At 37.4% G+C, this 16,597-nt stretch overlaps 1 protein-coding gene across 4 annotated transcripts in view; it reads left to right on the plus strand.

Moving 5' to 3' along the window:
• The window catches only part of Ctnna2 (catenin alpha 2), a 940,372-nt gene that overhangs the window by 718,682 nt on the left and 205,093 nt on the right, over positions 1–16,597 (plus strand). For all 4 annotated transcript variants that reach the window (XM_076833066.2, XM_076833065.2, XM_076833068.2 and 1 more), the window contains one exon: positions 1,408–1,560. In XM_076833066.2, coding sequence (XP_076689181.1) covers positions 1,408–1,560 — 153 coding nt within the window. The remainder of the gene's footprint in view (positions 1–1,407; positions 1,561–16,597) is intronic.

Genomic DNA, 16,597 nt, shown 5'->3' on the forward strand with positions numbered 1-16,597 from the left:
CTGATTCCACTTCCAATATGAGTCCTGCCCCAGAAGACAGCCAGGACAGCTTAGTTTCAATTGTTTGGGTCTCTGTCTCTTTCAAGACTTCTTCCTGTAGGTTGTCCCTTGTTACTGATGATTGTAGGTAGGCAAGTTTTCTAACTTTGCCTAAGTACCAGCTCGTTTATTTGACAAACTGCTTAAGAATATTCCCTATCTCATAGTGTTAGTGTAGGAGTCAATGATATGATCTGTAGTGCTCTTAACTGAGTGTTTGGCATAGCACATATACCCTAAAAAAATATGAGCTCACCAATAACAAACATTATCCCCAGGCAGTAGTGTAATACATTTTGCCAAAGGAGTAACTATGTAAGATGAACTCTACATAGGCTTTATTATATGTTATATGATGAATTGTCACATTTAGTTCAGAGTTAAACTAAACCATCTTATGCACAAACATATCTATACCTGATGATAATTAATATAAAAGGAATTTAAGTTTATTCATAGTTCTCCTTCTGACCAATAACGTGTATATATATATATATATATATATATATATATATATCCTTATCAAAGATTTACCTGCATATACCTGAATAGGTATATTTGTTTGGAAAACATACATATTGTTTACCATTTTCTCTTTGCTTCTTTTTAATTGTATTTCATATACATTCAGATATTTATGAGTGAAATAGCATCAAGATGATTGTTTAGGACAGTTTTATTTTATTTTCATGCAGCTGCCCTGCTTCTTATTTTAACAATGTGGGAATGATGTATAATTATGCATTGTTGGAAGATTTGGGTTTGTTTATACTTATTACCTTGAAGAACTATTGTAGGTTTTTCTTTCTGGAGCATAGCAACTATATCACCATAGCATCTGGGCAGAAACACTTTTTGGGACTGCTAGATGTTTCCTGTTTCCACTCCTGTGAAGCATAAAAGCTGGGTCTAGAAAGGGCAGGAGACTGCATCGTGGTAAAGGATTAGGAGTGGCTTCAAGGTTCAGTTCTTCATCCAAATTTCTTCCCACTGGCTGGTTGATGGCTACCTTGCTCCTTTTCTAAGAAGTCTGAGTTCTTGAACTATATGTGTTATGATTTAAGACTTTATTGGGTCAGTTCACACATGGACATCCATTCACCATCATTGTATTTTTCTTTGATGCCATAAGCACTGGGAAAATTAAAAAGAAAGAGTTGGAACATTATTTGTTTTATTTGTTTATTTTTATGTCATGCTAAGGATCGAACCCAGTGCCTCACATGTGCTAGGCTAGCACTCTGCCACACAGCAACATTCCCAGCCCTGGAACATTATTTACATAGTAATGAGATGGACAATAGTTTAGAAAAAAAATCAAAATTCTGTCCCTTAATTGTATATCTTTTGTTTTTGTTTTAAATGTAGCTTCGGAAAGCAGTGATGGATCACATATCTGATTCTTTCTTGGAAACCAATGTCCCTTTGTTGGTTCTCATTGAAGCTGCAAAGAGTGGGAATGAAAAGGAAGTGAAGGAATATGCCCAGGTTTTCCGTGAACATGCCAACAAGCTGGTGGAGGTAAGTCTGGAGAGCTCGAGGACTGGAGTTGATTGACATGTGGTACATATGATATAAAGTTGATCTCTACATGTGCCTTGGGGATTTTCAAAAGACAGATCTTCTACAGTTTTCTTATAAAAATAACATACCAAAAACTTGGTTTCCTTTACCTTCTGATTACTATACCCCTTTCCAAGGACATAGGCTATTAGTAATCTCACCTCTTGTAGCTCGTACGTAACTCTAATCTTGCTGTGAAACATATGTGACAATTTTCCTGAACAATAGGCAGAGGTGGAAACTGAAGGTGGAAGGACTCTCCCAAATGCTGAATGCCTGGTTTGATTTGAAGGAGAATTCAAACTGCCAAATGGAGGCAGAGCATGCTGTTCCTATTTCTTACTCCTTATTTCCCTCTCCACGCGGAGAAGTGAAGCCGATTAGCTGGCCTCTACTGTGACTATGTGGGAAAAACAAAGAAACAAACAAACCCCAAACCCACTTCTCTCAAATAGATGTTTGGATTCTTGGCAAAAGATCTTGGGGCAGTACTAGTGCTAGTTCCGAGTCAGAAGTATATTTTATGTGTTCGGGAAATCTGTGGGAGTTGCTTCTTAAAAGCAAAATTGTACTGTGTCAAAGAGTCAAAAGAATATCATACAAGGGAAATGATAACTAGGCTGCTTGTATTTAGAAGCTGAATGCCAAGAGCTTGGTACAGGTGGGATTAGTGATGTGAGGCTAAATAGAAAATTGAGATGTTAAACAGCAAATGTGTATGTGACCAAAAAAAGAGCCAAGGAGGGGTGGGGAACCTGACAAATCTAGGGAATGATTTTAAGACCAGGTTAAAACTTTTACAGGTTCTGTGTACTTGGCACTATCACTATCTCTGTGGTGAATCTCACTTTGATTCATAATAAAATAAAATCGCTCAAAATGATAATTTGCATTCAAGCTGAAATGAAAATAAATTTCTCTTGTTTTCTTTGGGTAGCAAAGTTCAGTTCTTAATAATGCATTTCATTAAATTAAAAATCCTCTCTGTTTTTCTTGGAATGGGTTATTAGGGTGGGTGCTCTATTTAGTTGTACCCCAAACACCTGCTGAATTTGCTCTAGCTAATCTAGCACTGCTGGTGCTGGTGAGGCTAAAGACACCAGGCCAACAGGAAGGCTTACATCAAACCCAGAGTCCTACACCAAGTCCCTTGGTCCCTAGGACCAGGTTGACTCGTCCCAGGTGACATCAGTGGGAATTTCTATGTGCCAATTTTACTCCACAGTAATGGAGCCCCCTGAATTTCCTACCATAACCCAATATCTCAGGACAACATGCCTAGAGCTTAAAATAGGTGTATACTTATAATATCAAGAGTCTTTCTGGCTCTTTCTCCATCCATAAGGCAAGCATTCCATCACATTTCACATTCTGCCAACATGACTCAGACATTCACTTATCATTGGAAAACCCAGAGCCTTTCCCAAGGATGACCTTGAAAGCTTTGACCACTTCCATGTTTTGAGAAGAAGAAGGTACGGAAAGAGCATGTTGGGGGTCAGGGGAGAGAGGAGGAGAAGGAAAAAAAAGTAATGCCAAATGACAAAGTAATAATTATTCACATGTAATAAAATAATATTAGCTGATCAATATACCATATACCATCTCATCTATAGAATTACCTTTTTATAAAACAATTGCAGAAATTATAGAAGTGCTAATAAGTGGTGTGCTATAGGCACTGTGGAAAAGAAAACGGACAAAGAACTTTCAATTTTGTGATAAACATCTACTTTCATTATCATCAGTGAATTTCTGAAACTCTCTGGGTAGCCTTAGTCACATATTTGAAATTCTAACTTGACTCTGCACAAAAAATACAAGGCCAGGGTCAAAGAGCCACCTCTTGTTCTCATTCTCCCTCTCCTGCAGTAGACCCTGGTCACATCCACTGTTTTCCCTATTCCATTTCTAGGCCCTACTAGTAGTAAGTGAATCCAGCCACTGGGGGTGATCTTGGATTCTCACCTTGTGGCAGAAGCAGAAATCTCAGGTCAGCCAGAGCCCACGTTCCAGAAAACTGTCCCTTTCAGTTCTTTGTTTCATTGCATCATTTTGGAATGTCCCCATGTCCAAGGAAAGGCAGGAACTAGTGTGTGAACTGGGTTCTGTTTGGCCCAAGAGTTTATGTTCTTCAAATAGGTTCTGCATTGCTGGTGCAATATATGCCAAAAACTTTGAAATTCTGGGACAAGTGTGTTACCCTTTTTCTACTTTTGAAAAGTGTTTTTGTGGACTTGGGTACCATTCTGAGTTTTTTTTTTTTTTTTTTGATAGTTTCTGTGTCTATAATATGAAAAATGTGCATGCTGTATTGACTTTATATCCATTGACCTTGTTTCATTTACTTATTAATTCTAAAAGCTTGCCCTTTAAATAGTCTTTTCAGATTTTCAAATTATGAAAGCATCATTTCTCCTTTGTAAATCCTTATATCTTGCTTTTGCCTTTCTTTTCTTTTTTTTTTTAAAGAGAGATTGGGAGAGACAGAGAGAGACAGAGAGAGAGAGAGAGAGAGAGAGAGAGAGAGAATTTTTTTTAATATTTATTTTTTAGTTCTTGGCGGACACAACATCTTTGTTTTTGTATGTGGTGCTGAGGATCGAACCCGGGCCGCACGCACACCAGGCGAGCGCGCTACCGCTTGAGCCACATCCCCAGCCATTGCCTTTCTTTATTGTACTGGCTAAGGCCTCCAGTACAATATTGTGTAAATAGAAATTTTTATTTCCAGATCTTAGTGAGAAAATTTCACTATTTTACCATTAATTATATGATTTTCTCCAGATTTATTGCAGACAAGTTAGTTCTATTACTCATTGGCTAAGAGGGTTTTTTTGTTTGTTTGTTTTTGTTTTTAAGTTTTGAGTAAATGTAGAATTATGTCAACATCTTTCTGTATTTTTGAAGACAAAAAGTTTTCTTAATTCTTCACAGTTATTAGTATCAAAGTTATGTTTTTCCTCAAAAAATAATTTGGAATTATTCCTTCTTTCTATTTTGTGCAAGTGAATGTGTTAATCTGGAATTATTATTATTTTTTTTTAAATATCTGGAGGTCTTCACTAATAAAGCAAAGTGAGCCTGGAGATTTATTTGAAGAAAGGTGTAAAAACATAAGACTATTTAAATCTTTTATTTCTCTGGGGGTCAACTTTGTTTTATACCAGGAATTTTTCATTTTTATTTAATTTTCTAATGTAAGTCAGAAAATTGTCTGTACTAACCTTATAATTTTTATTTAATGTGTAGAGATCTGTGTTTCCATTTCTTTCTTTTACTTTTCACATTGCTAAATGGTGTCTTTTATCTTTTCTTGATTAGTTTTTCAAGTGGTTTATAAATTTATTCATATTATCTAAAAAATGAGCTTTCATTTTTTGCAGATTTTATCTTCTATTTTATTTATTTCGGTTCTTATCTTTACATTTCTTTTTTCTGCTTTGTCCCAGTATAACTTGCTGTTCATTTTCTAAATTATTGAAATGGATGATCACATCATTGATTTTTATTTTGCCTTCTTTATTTAGTAATAAATGCATTTAAGTCTATCAATTTCATACTTAAGTCTGGTTATTTTTTACTGACCTAACTTTTAGCTCACTCATCCATCTGTGTTCAATATAGTTGAAACCTATCTATTGAGTTCTGCTTTTTTTTTTTTCCCAAGAATTTCTAGTTGGTCTTTCTCCTCATCCTTCTGAAATAACTCCAGTTCTCTAGCAGAATTCATTATCAATTGTCTCCTTTAAATATATTAATCACATTTATTTAAAAATAATTAATTTTCCCTCATCTCCAGCGTCCTGCTAACTCAGATAAACACCCTCAGCCTGAACCTGTACATATGACCTCTTCTTTAAAACAAGAACTTCAGGGTCCCCTAAGTCCCTAACCACCCCACATGTGACATCCATTTCCTGCTTATTCAAAGCAAAATCCAGAGAAAATGAAGCAGTAAAGAATGGCCTTCTGGCTTTTCGTCCTCTTCTATGGCCACAGGACCCTGTCTCAGAGGGTTTCCCCACCTTCGCCAAAGAACTCCAATATTTGGATAAAAAGTGTTTCTGTTTTGTGGTGGCCACAAGAGAGGGCAGAGCCCACGTCCCCAGAGTTGCCCTGGATATTGGTGGTAAGAATGCATCACATCCACCAAGAGGGCATTAACACATTTATTACTCCTATCAGGGGACTTTTAGGGGCAGCAGACAGCTAGCATCCACTCTAGTGCTTGATGGTTTGATCAAAGAGAATGAGTACCTTTGATTTTTGTCATGTTAGGGTGTGAGACTGTGGTTTGGATTTCCACGTGGGGACTAGGATATAAATAGTTTGAATTTCCCGAGTGTCAACCCCTACCCGATGTGGACTTTGCTATGTTCTTGTCCATTTGGAGGTCAAGAGGGGAAAAAAATGGAAAGGTGGCACTTAAAAACTGTCAGCAAACATTCAAAGTGGAGTAAGACAGTTACTTAATAATACCTGTCATATTTCACTGATGACTGAAATGTGCCATGATGTATATGACTGAATTTGTGCTTGTTTAAGTAAACTATTGTGGGACTCTATGAGGCTTTCAAAATGGAGATAGACTTTATTACACTGTCTGAGTTTATTATTTGATTTCTCATGATTGTGTTATTTATTTTTTAAATTTTTAATTTGTTTTAATTCTATATGACAGTAGAATGCAGTTATGCACTTTGATATATCATACATAGATAGGTTATAACTTCTCATTTTTCTGAGTGTACATGTTGTAGAATCATATTGGTCATGCAGTCACATATATACATAAAGTAATAATGTCTGTTTCATTCTATTATCCTTCTTCTCTGCACATCCCCTCCCTTCACTTCCCTCTGCCTAATCTAAGATAACGCTATTCTTCTCTAGTGCCCCCCACTTTATTTTGAATTAGCATCTGCAAATTAGAGAAAACATTTGGCCTTTGGTTTTTCTGTATTCACTTATTTTGCTTAGCATGATATTCTTCAATTCATCCATTTACTGGCAAATGGCATAATTTAATTCTTCTTTAAAGCTGAGTAATAATCTATTGAATATATGTACCACATTTTCTTTATCCATTCATTTACTGACTTACACCTAGGTTGGTTCCACAGTTTAGCTATTGTTGCCTGTAATCTTTTTTTTCCCAAGTTATTTGTGTGATTGTAACAGCATAATATTTATTAACAACCTTTCTTTATTGGAATCTCCAAAATTAATCTTGTATTTTCCATCTTCACCCAAATCCTGGCTCACACCATGGTAATACTGTGTGTCAGAAGATAAATTGGTATAGATTTTGTGTTTAACTTTCAGATGACAGGACTAGGGAAGAATAGACCAGATTTTCTAAAAGCATGGGCTATGGTGCCAGGTTCCCTGACTTAGGGTCTGGATCTATTAAATATTATCTGTTTGAACATGGACAACTTTGTGCCTTTAAATGATGTATCATAATAAGGCTTATTTTGAGAACAGAATGGGTCAGTACAGCAAAATGAAGGTCTGATATTGCCTGTATTCTTGATGATTGCTTTTCTGACAGGAGTGACATGAAATCTTAGTGTAGTTTGATTTGCATTTCTCTAATTGCTAGAGTGTTATTTATTTTTAATATACCAGCAATATTTAATAATTTAATTTTTAATGGATACATAATAATTCTACATGATTATGAGGTCCAGCATCATGTTTCAATACATGAATGCATTGTGTAATGATCAAATGAAGGTAATTAGCATATCCATCACATCAAACATGTATCTTTGCGTGTGAGGAGGGGAGAATTCAAAATCTTCATCTCTCTGTTTTGAAATGCATATATGTTTTAGTCAGGTTTTTCGATGCTGTGACTAAAGGATCTGACCAGAACAACTATATAGGAGGCAAAGTTTGAGGACTCATGGTTTCAGAAGTCTTAGTCCATAGAAGGCTGGCTCCATTTCTCAGGGCTCGAGGTGAGGCTGAACATCATAGTGGAGTGTGTGGCAGAGGGAAGCAGCTCACATCACGGTGATCAAGAAGCAGAGGGAGAGACTCCATCATTCTCCAGGTACAAATATGCACCCAAAGCCATGACCCGATTCCCACCTCCTCCAGCCACACCTTCCCACTTCAGTTAAACCCATCCAGGATTAACTCGCTGATTAGGCTAAAACTATAACCCAATCATTTCTCCTCCAGATTTTCTTGCATTGTCCCACATGTGAGCTTTCAGGGGACACCTCACATCCAAACCACAACACTATGTCACCCTACTGTGCAACAGAGCACTAGAACTTTTTTTTTTTTTAACTATATCTATGTACCCATGGAAGCTTCCCCAATCTTTGGAATGGATGGCAAATATTTGTAGGGAAGAATACAGAAGGTCTGGATGTTTTTCTCTCAAAAAGGATTCACCTTATCCTGTGTAGGATAACAGAGAGGCAGACCATTTCAATCCAATCAATTAAATACTGAAGTGAGTTTGTAGGTTTTTTTAATGTATAGTTTATCTTTCTTTTACCACAGTCCTACAGAATAATCTTTTAGGGTTGCCAATTTATCTTTTGGATAGTATCAGAGATATTATACCTCATTTATAAATCAGGAATTCCAGACTTAGGAGATTGCTGAAAACTCTTAACAGCTACCTTTCTTCTGATTTCTTGGTTTCTCATTACTTTTTCCCTTCCTTTCTTTTCTTTTCCTGCTTTCTCTTTGTTTATTTATTTTGAAGTACTGAGCATTGAACTTAGGGTACTCCACCACTGAGTTCCAATCCATGTTCTTTTTATTTTTATTTTGAGACAGTGTCATGCTTCATTGCTGAGGGTCTTGATAAGTTGCCCAGGCTGGCCTTGAATCTGAGATCCTCCTGCCTCAGCCTCCTGAGTAGCTGTGATTACAGATGTGTACCACTATGCCCAGCTTCGTTCTCTTTAAACACTAAAAATGAACACATCCTTGGAGGATGAGTGGAGTGACATATGGAACACTAGTTTCCTCTCAAGGAGCATCGCTTATGAATGTAGTCTAAAGTTTTGACTTCTGGCAGCTCTCTGGTGCTTTCCAGAAAGTTATTTTTACTGTGTATTTGTAGTTCTCAGCAGAAGAGGGTGTCTCTTGTTGACTACTCCATTATGTCTAGAAGTGGAAATCCCTGAGAGAGCTGATTGAAATGTTTGTATGGTTTCTTTCTTTTTTTTTCTTTTAAATGTTTTTGTTAATATTTATAGTCAGAGATCCATTTATTTATTGCAAATATCAGGCTTCTGTACCTGAAATGAATACCTAAGTCAATAAAAACAGTTATGACTCAACTGTTTATGAGCGTGAAGCCCTTTCTACTTCCTGCAGCTCCTTCTATAGGGTCTCTTTTCCTCATGGGATACAATCTCACCCCCTACCAGGACACACCTGCTTGAGAACCCCCAATGAACCCCTCAATTTCCATTAATGTAAATTGTATAAGAGTCATTTGGAAAATTTTGAATGAAGACTACATGAATACATGAAATAATATATAAATTAATGATATATAAATTAATATAAATAATATATAAATTAATAATATATAAATTAATTTTAGTCCCTCAGCATTTATTTTCTTTGCGGGGGGGCAAGGGATTGAATTCAGAGGCACTCAACCACTGAACCCATCCCCAGTTGTTTTTTTCTATCTTATTTAGAGACAGGGTCTCACTGAATTGGTAGTGCCTTGCTGTTGCTGCGACTGTCTTTGAACTTGAGATCCTCCTGTCTCAACCTCCTGAGCAGCTGGGATTACAGGTGTGCACCTCTGCACCCAGCTTCTCCAGCATGTCTTGACTGTTGTGTTTAATCATAGTATGTTCAATTTTCCATCTTTTTTTTTTTGGCAGTATTGGGTTTGAACTCAGGGCCACTCTACTACTGAACAATATTCCCAGTCCTTTTTGTTTTTTAATTTTGAGACAACATCTCATTGACTTGCCAAGAGCCTCACAAAGTTGCTGAGGCTGTGCCTCAAACTTGGCGATTGTCCTGTCTCAGCCTCCCAAGTTGCATGGACTAAAGGTATGTACCATTGCACCTGGCCTCAAGTCATTTTTATAGTTTTTCTTAGTTTTGTGTGACATTTCCCCCCATTTTGGTGTATGGCAGACCATGAAATTGATGCTGTGAAGTGAATGTGGGTTGTCAAAGCCTATTACACAATACGTTGATCTTTAGAAAATTCTCAACAAGGATAGTCTCAGTGCAAATAAAATATTAGTAAAATATGAGTAAGAAGAGATGATTTGGTTTTTCATAATCGCCTTCATGAGGGACATTCAGGGAGTTTTTGCTTGCTTGCTTTTCTCCACAGTATAAGTAACATTTTACAAAGATTAGGTGAACTTGCACAAGGGCCTGTTGATTAGGAGAATTCATCAGGTCTGATATGATACTTTCTGACCTTTAATGTAAGAAACATAGAAGTTTTATGTCTCCCATAGGACAGAGTAAAATGTTAGTAATTTCCCTTCATCTCCAGAATCCAATCCCTTGGAGGGTTACCTAAGGACTTCAGGATGGGGCCAAATGCAGGGTGTGCTCAGCTGATCAGAGGACACCTGTTGCACCTCATTTCCAAGCAAATTGAATGGAATTTTGGAGAAATGAAATGCAAATTATGGCAACTTAGTACCGAAATAATGTGGTCTGGGTGGGAGTAGAGTGGATGTAAATCGGGGGCAAAATATGCATCACAGCAATGACAATAAAAGCTCATCTTGGGAATGAGATGCGAAACCAATACAGCTGTTCTGAGTCTCCAGACTTGTTTATTTTCCTTCCATTGCTCAACTGCTCTATCAACCTGCCTGCTCCTCCTTCTCCCTGTCCCTGTTGCCCTACAACAACCACAGAGGCTCCCAACAGGCTTCTCTGCTTTGTTGGGTCTCCTTCAGCCCCTTCTGCACCCAGCCATGCATGAACTGACTTGTAAAACTGAGACACACACCATGCCAGAAACCATTCAGAAACTTCCTGTGTTTCTCAGGTAGAAACCAACATTGTAAAGAAAACTTCATGGCTTCCCTGATTTAGCCCTCTCTTCAATCTTCACACTCACCCTTCCATCCTTTTCCAGGCTCAATGACACATAGCACCTTTGGTTTGTTGAATGTCCCCTGTTCCCTCCCACCCTAGGCCTGAGCTTGTATTGTCCCTTCCTGGTGTACTCCCCACTCTACCCATTTTCATTCATCCTTCTACTTTTAGCCTGAACATGTTCCCAAGCAGGATCAGGTCCCTTCATTTTTCACTGTCACTCCATTCCATTTTCTTTAGAATTGTATGCACGGAGCTCTACAGCTATGTGCTATGACTCCTGCTAGCTGACCAATTCCTTTAGGGGAAAAAACATATCTAATTGATTCCTAACTACAACTCCAGCACTAGCTGGGTGCCTATAGATAGCAGATATTCAATAACTAGATGGTACCTAAAGAATAAATAAGGTAATAAATGCAGCCAGCAAGGTTGCTAGCTTTTTGGCCCCTGAGGTAATATATTTTAATAGTATGGCTGCAGGATGCTAAGGGTCACCTTAGGGATCAGCAATAAAGAGGCATTGTGCCTGTTTAATTCACTAATTTACTACCAAGGAGGAATTTCAAGTCTCAGAGGAACTAATGTGCAGTACTCCCATCTCCACTGAGTAGAAGAGACTCCTGAGAAATTTAAGTAACTCTCTCAGGCTGCTCCAGTGGTAATGCTCCCAACTCCATCCCGCTTTCTTCCTTGCCCTCTGTCTGATAAGCATGCTTTTGTTCTCAGCCTTGGTTACAGTTAATGTGAGAGAGTGTGCTGGTTCTGCCACAGTGAGGTCCAGAATCAAGGCTGTGGCCATAATGCATTAGGAGATCTCAGTCCCCTGCTTTATCCTCTTAACTCCATACTCCTGGTAGCTGCTTTCTATCAAAGATGAGAAGTTATACCTGTTAGAGATCCACAACTTGAAAACAAGAGACAAACCCTAATATTCAGAATCACTTCTATCATCAGTTAAGCACTAGGAGTGCATTCATTCCAGCCTTGGGTAAACTGCTGAACTTGGTGAGTCCCTTCCCTGGTTCTCCATTGCATTCAGCAACAATGACTGACAGGTTCCCTTGTGCTGCTGCTATCCTCATTGCCGGTAATGTAACCATGAACAGAACTGGAACCTCTTGCCTCTATGGGGCATACATTCTGCTGAGAAAGATAAAGAAAGAGGTAAAAGGTGGAACTATGTGCTGTAAAGTAACGCAGAGTAAGATGAGGAAGAATGATGCAGGAGAGCATTGTCTTATCAGATGGCCATTAATCAGAGATTTCAAGGAAATGAAAGAACATTCCATATTGTAGGAAAAGGAAGGGCAAAGACCCCAAGACAACAACATGAGCATAAAGAGACGAACATGACAGTGAAAGGTAAACTAAATATGAAATGGAGGGCTGGATGTAAAGGTTTTGTATTCTATTTAGATATTTAAATCCATTGGAACCACCATATGACCCAGCTATCCTACTCTTTGGCATTTATACAAAAGAACTAAAATCAGCATATTGCAGTTATACATACATACCACTGTTTAGAGCAGCACAATTCACAATAGCCAAGTTATGGAACCAGCCTAGGAATCCATAGACATGTGAATGTATAAAGAAAATGTGGCATATATGGACAATGGAATTTTACTGCCATAAAGAAGAATGAAATTATGTCATTTGCTTGTAAATAGATGCAAGTGGAGAACATCATGCTAAGTAAAATAAGCTAGACTCTGAAAGTTAAGGATAGAATGTTTTCTTAAATACATGGATGCCGTGAGGCAGGGGAGAAAGAAAAGGAAAAGATGGAGGAGGAGGAAGAGGAGGAGGAGGAGGAGGGGGAAGAAAGAGAATGAAAAAGAGATCTCCTAGAAACCTGTGTTAGTTAGCTTTTTGTTGCTGTCACCAAAATACCTGAAAAGAACAACTTGGAGAGGGAGAAAGTTCCTTTGGGCTCATAGTTTCAAATATTTTATCCATAGCTTTGTCTGACTCCATTGCTCTGGGCCCCAGATAAGGCAATGTATTTAAATATCATGGTAGAAAGGTATGGTGGAGTGAAGCTGCTCTGCTCATGGTGGCCAGGAAGCACAAGAGAGGGGAAGGGGCTGCAGGGAAATGCACCCTCCAGGGCACCTGCCCAGTGACCTACCTCTTCTAGCCACACCCCACTTGCCTACAGTTACCACCCTGTTAGTCCTTTCAAACTGGGATGGACTAATTAGGTTACAGCTTTTGCAATTTAATCATTTCACATTAGAACAAAGGAACTTTTGGGGGATACCTCGTGTCCAAACTATAGCAGAGACCCAGAGAGTAGAAGGAAGGGGATCAAGAGGGAGGAAGGAGGAGAGAGCATAGGAATGTGTTGGGGAACAAATTCTACAAAATTATGCTATGCCCCTGTATGAATACATCACAATTAATCCCAGTTATATGTAATTATAATGCACTAATTAAAATAATACAGATGATAATATTAATAATAATAGAAGGGAGATTGATCAAATCATGTGTGCACGTACAACTATAGTATAATGAATCCCACCCCTAGGTATAATTAATAATGCACCAATAAAAGAGAATTTTTAAAAATCCACTGGAGAGTTTTAAACAAAGACATGACATGATCCAACTTCCATTTTTGAAGAGTCATTCTGCTTTTATATGGGGAATATATTGTAGAGGACGAAACAGGAAAATAAAGAACATATAAAACAATATTTTACAATAGTCTAGCAATGGGATTACTATAATGCTTGGAATACAGGCAGGGGAGGTGTGAAGAAATGGGTGGATTTTGGTTATAGTTTTAAGGTTGTGCCAATATATTGGTTGTGAGGATGTGAGCCAGGGAAACGTCTGGGATGACTCCAAGTTTTGACATTCTGTGATAATGAAATCAGTTGGAACTTTAAAAAAAAAAAAACATAACCTTATACTTTCAGACTGTTTCTCAATTGTCTCTGGCTGCAGCTGTTAGATAGGTGTGATCCTGAGAACCCCACACAAATGCCTTAGGTTTAAATAAATGCAATAGAGCTTTGGAAATTCCAGGGTCTTGATTCAAACCATAAGCCAAAAAGAAAATGAAGAAAAGCTGAGCTAAATTATGTGATGTGAATGCGCCAATATGACACAAATGAACCCCACTATTATGTATAATTATTATGAATCAACAAAAAACTTTAAAAACCCCTACATTGATGGAACTGGATCTCCATGCATTTTTGTGAAGTAGAAACTCCACATTCTCATCTCTCTTTTTTTTAGAAGAGCCCCCCCATCCAGTTCACATATTTCAACTAAAACTGAGTTATTGCAGTTTCTCAAATAATTGAATCTAACAAATTCATAAACAATCATATTCTATGAGGAAGTATTTGGTTTGTCTAAAGCCTGTGTTAAACTTTCAGTAAAGTTTTTTCTGCCATTAAGAAGTATAGAGTCCAATACCACTTTCTTCTCAAATCCCTAACTCCTAAATCCTACTGTATTTTGTAATTTTTCTTATACCATATGAAAAAGCACTACAGAAAAGTTTAAGAATCCACCTTAGGCTTCTAAATAATTTTTTAAAACATAAAACTAGGGTTCTTTATAAACTCTTCATTACTTTATTTAGTGCTTTAGGCAACTTTATGAAGTAGCCACTGTTTTTTACTCTACTTACAAATAAGAAAACTGAGGTTTCAAGAAATAATGTAACTAGTCCAATATCTCACAGTTTGAAGGAGGCAGAATTCACTCACAAGTTCAAGTATGCCAGACTCCAGAGATTACAACCATTGAGAAATACTACCCCCAGGCTTTTGACCAAGGATTCCATATAGCCTACAGTTAAGTTTGTGTAAGTTTTTAGTAAAGTATTTGGCCCCAAAGTAGTTGCTCGAAATATTAGCTATCACTGTTATTATACAATGAGTATCCTAAGTCTCGAATCATATTTCAGAGAAGAGTTGTAGTTTATGGCACACATTTCTGGATGTAATGCACCCTATTGCAAAATAATTCTTATTTGTCCTGGTGGAGTTGATCATGCACGGTGCTTTTAGGAACTGATGTGGGTAGTAAGCTAAGCTCACACATTAGCTTCATGCAGCTTCACCTGCACAGTCCTTCTGGTTCATATCTGTTTAAATTACTAAATGCCACAGGGTTTCACAGTTGTTTGCAAATGGTGGAATCCAAGGAGGTTAAGTATTATCAAACTATTGCAGTGATTGAATTAACTGTACACACAATATAAATTATTCCAAGTTACATTTAAATCTTTATAATATAGTCAAAATGCAAAGTGCAGGGCCACAATTATGAAATCATTTTTATTTGTTTAGATGTAAAAAGAACCAACTATTAGTTTCCTTGAAAATTTGGTTCACTGGCATTTAGATAAAAACTAACCCCACCTCAACCAGCCTCCTAAATTATATCTCAAAAGGTTAATTGAGAAGAAATGTCCTATAAAGAGAGGACAATTGATTATGTTGTCCGTATCTAAAGAAAAAGGAATAGAAAATCAACACTTAGCTCATGTTCTATGCTAGACATCATAGTAATTTTCACGCATGATCTCTTAATCCTCTTAAGTAAGAGCTCTAGTCATCAATACTAGAGAATGCTGAGACAGGAAACCTGAGGTTCAAGGAAATAAAAAGTAGTCTGACCCAAGTCACTAACTGATGGGTGAGTCACAAAGCTCAGGGTGTTCTTTCTGCAATTGCACATACTTTAGCTTTGTCCGCATATACACATATTTATATCTATTAGCCTTGTACATTCCTGATCAGTTTACAATAAAATCACAAATCAGTACAATGTCAATATTCTTTTAGTCTATCCTCCAAAGCAAAGAAAGTGTAGTATGACATACTCAAAAGATCTTGTGGAAACTGGGGCTTTGGCTTTAATAATGGCAGTGCTGGATTAAGCATTAGAAGGTTCTATTCAGTGTGGCTAACAACAAAAGATTCATATTTGACCTTTTGTTGTACAATTAATTAATTTTACTGTGGCATTATCTAGGAAGTGTATGTTCTTTCTAGGTATATGTATGCTTTCTCTTGAGTATTGTGTTTTCAACTGCTAAAAAGTATGTATATTTAGAAAACCACCCCATTGTATATAAATATCTCATTAAGATCATAACCCCTCAAAGTAAAATAAAAAAAGCATACCCCATTAAACATGATGTGGTTTAAGAGCAAGAAATGTGTTAATTGCCCAGGAAAAAATTCTGAAACACTTGTGTTTAATTTTGGGTAGATATAAGGGATTTTTATATCACAAAGCCCGGTAGCCAGCCTGAAGCCACAGTTGAAAGGGATTGTGTGTTGATGCATTGCTTTTTTGAACTAGAAGCAAGATTTCAGATTATCTCAACTGCATTAACTTTAGAAGGCAGTAGAGTTCAACACCATAAGGCCCTGTGGCCAGCCTGAGGCTCAGTGGTGACTTTCTACCCTTACCTTAAAACACAACACTGGAAGCTGGTGCTGAAGCAACATGCCTGTAATTCCAACAACTTGGGAGGCTGAGGCAGGAGCATCCCAAGTTTGAAGACAATCCTAGTAACTGAGCAAAGCCCTAAGCAACTTAGCAAGACCCTATCTCAAAACAAAAAGCAAACAAATACAACACTGAGTCTTGGGGTCCTTGGGATCTCATGACCTAGGGTTTCTTTTATGGTGTAATGATCTGACCCTGGCTACATGAATGAACCCTTAACTTTCATCCCCTGACCCTCAAAATTTGCCTCTGACATATCATTGTTTAGGTCCTGCCCATCTTGGTCACTGTAATTTATAGATGTTTCCCAATCAGAGTCTCTAAAAAAAAAAAGGAAGATCCAAATGATTATCTTATTTTAGAATACATTTGTGCTTAAATTTGAAATTTGGAGGTTACTAGAAGAACATGTCACTATTCATTTCCCAGTATC

Source organism: Callospermophilus lateralis, chromosome 14, assembly GCF_048772815.1.
Source record: "Callospermophilus lateralis isolate mCalLat2 chromosome 14, mCalLat2.hap1, whole genome shotgun sequence".
Classification (NCBI taxonomy): Eukaryota; Metazoa; Chordata; class Mammalia; order Rodentia; family Sciuridae; genus Callospermophilus; species Callospermophilus lateralis.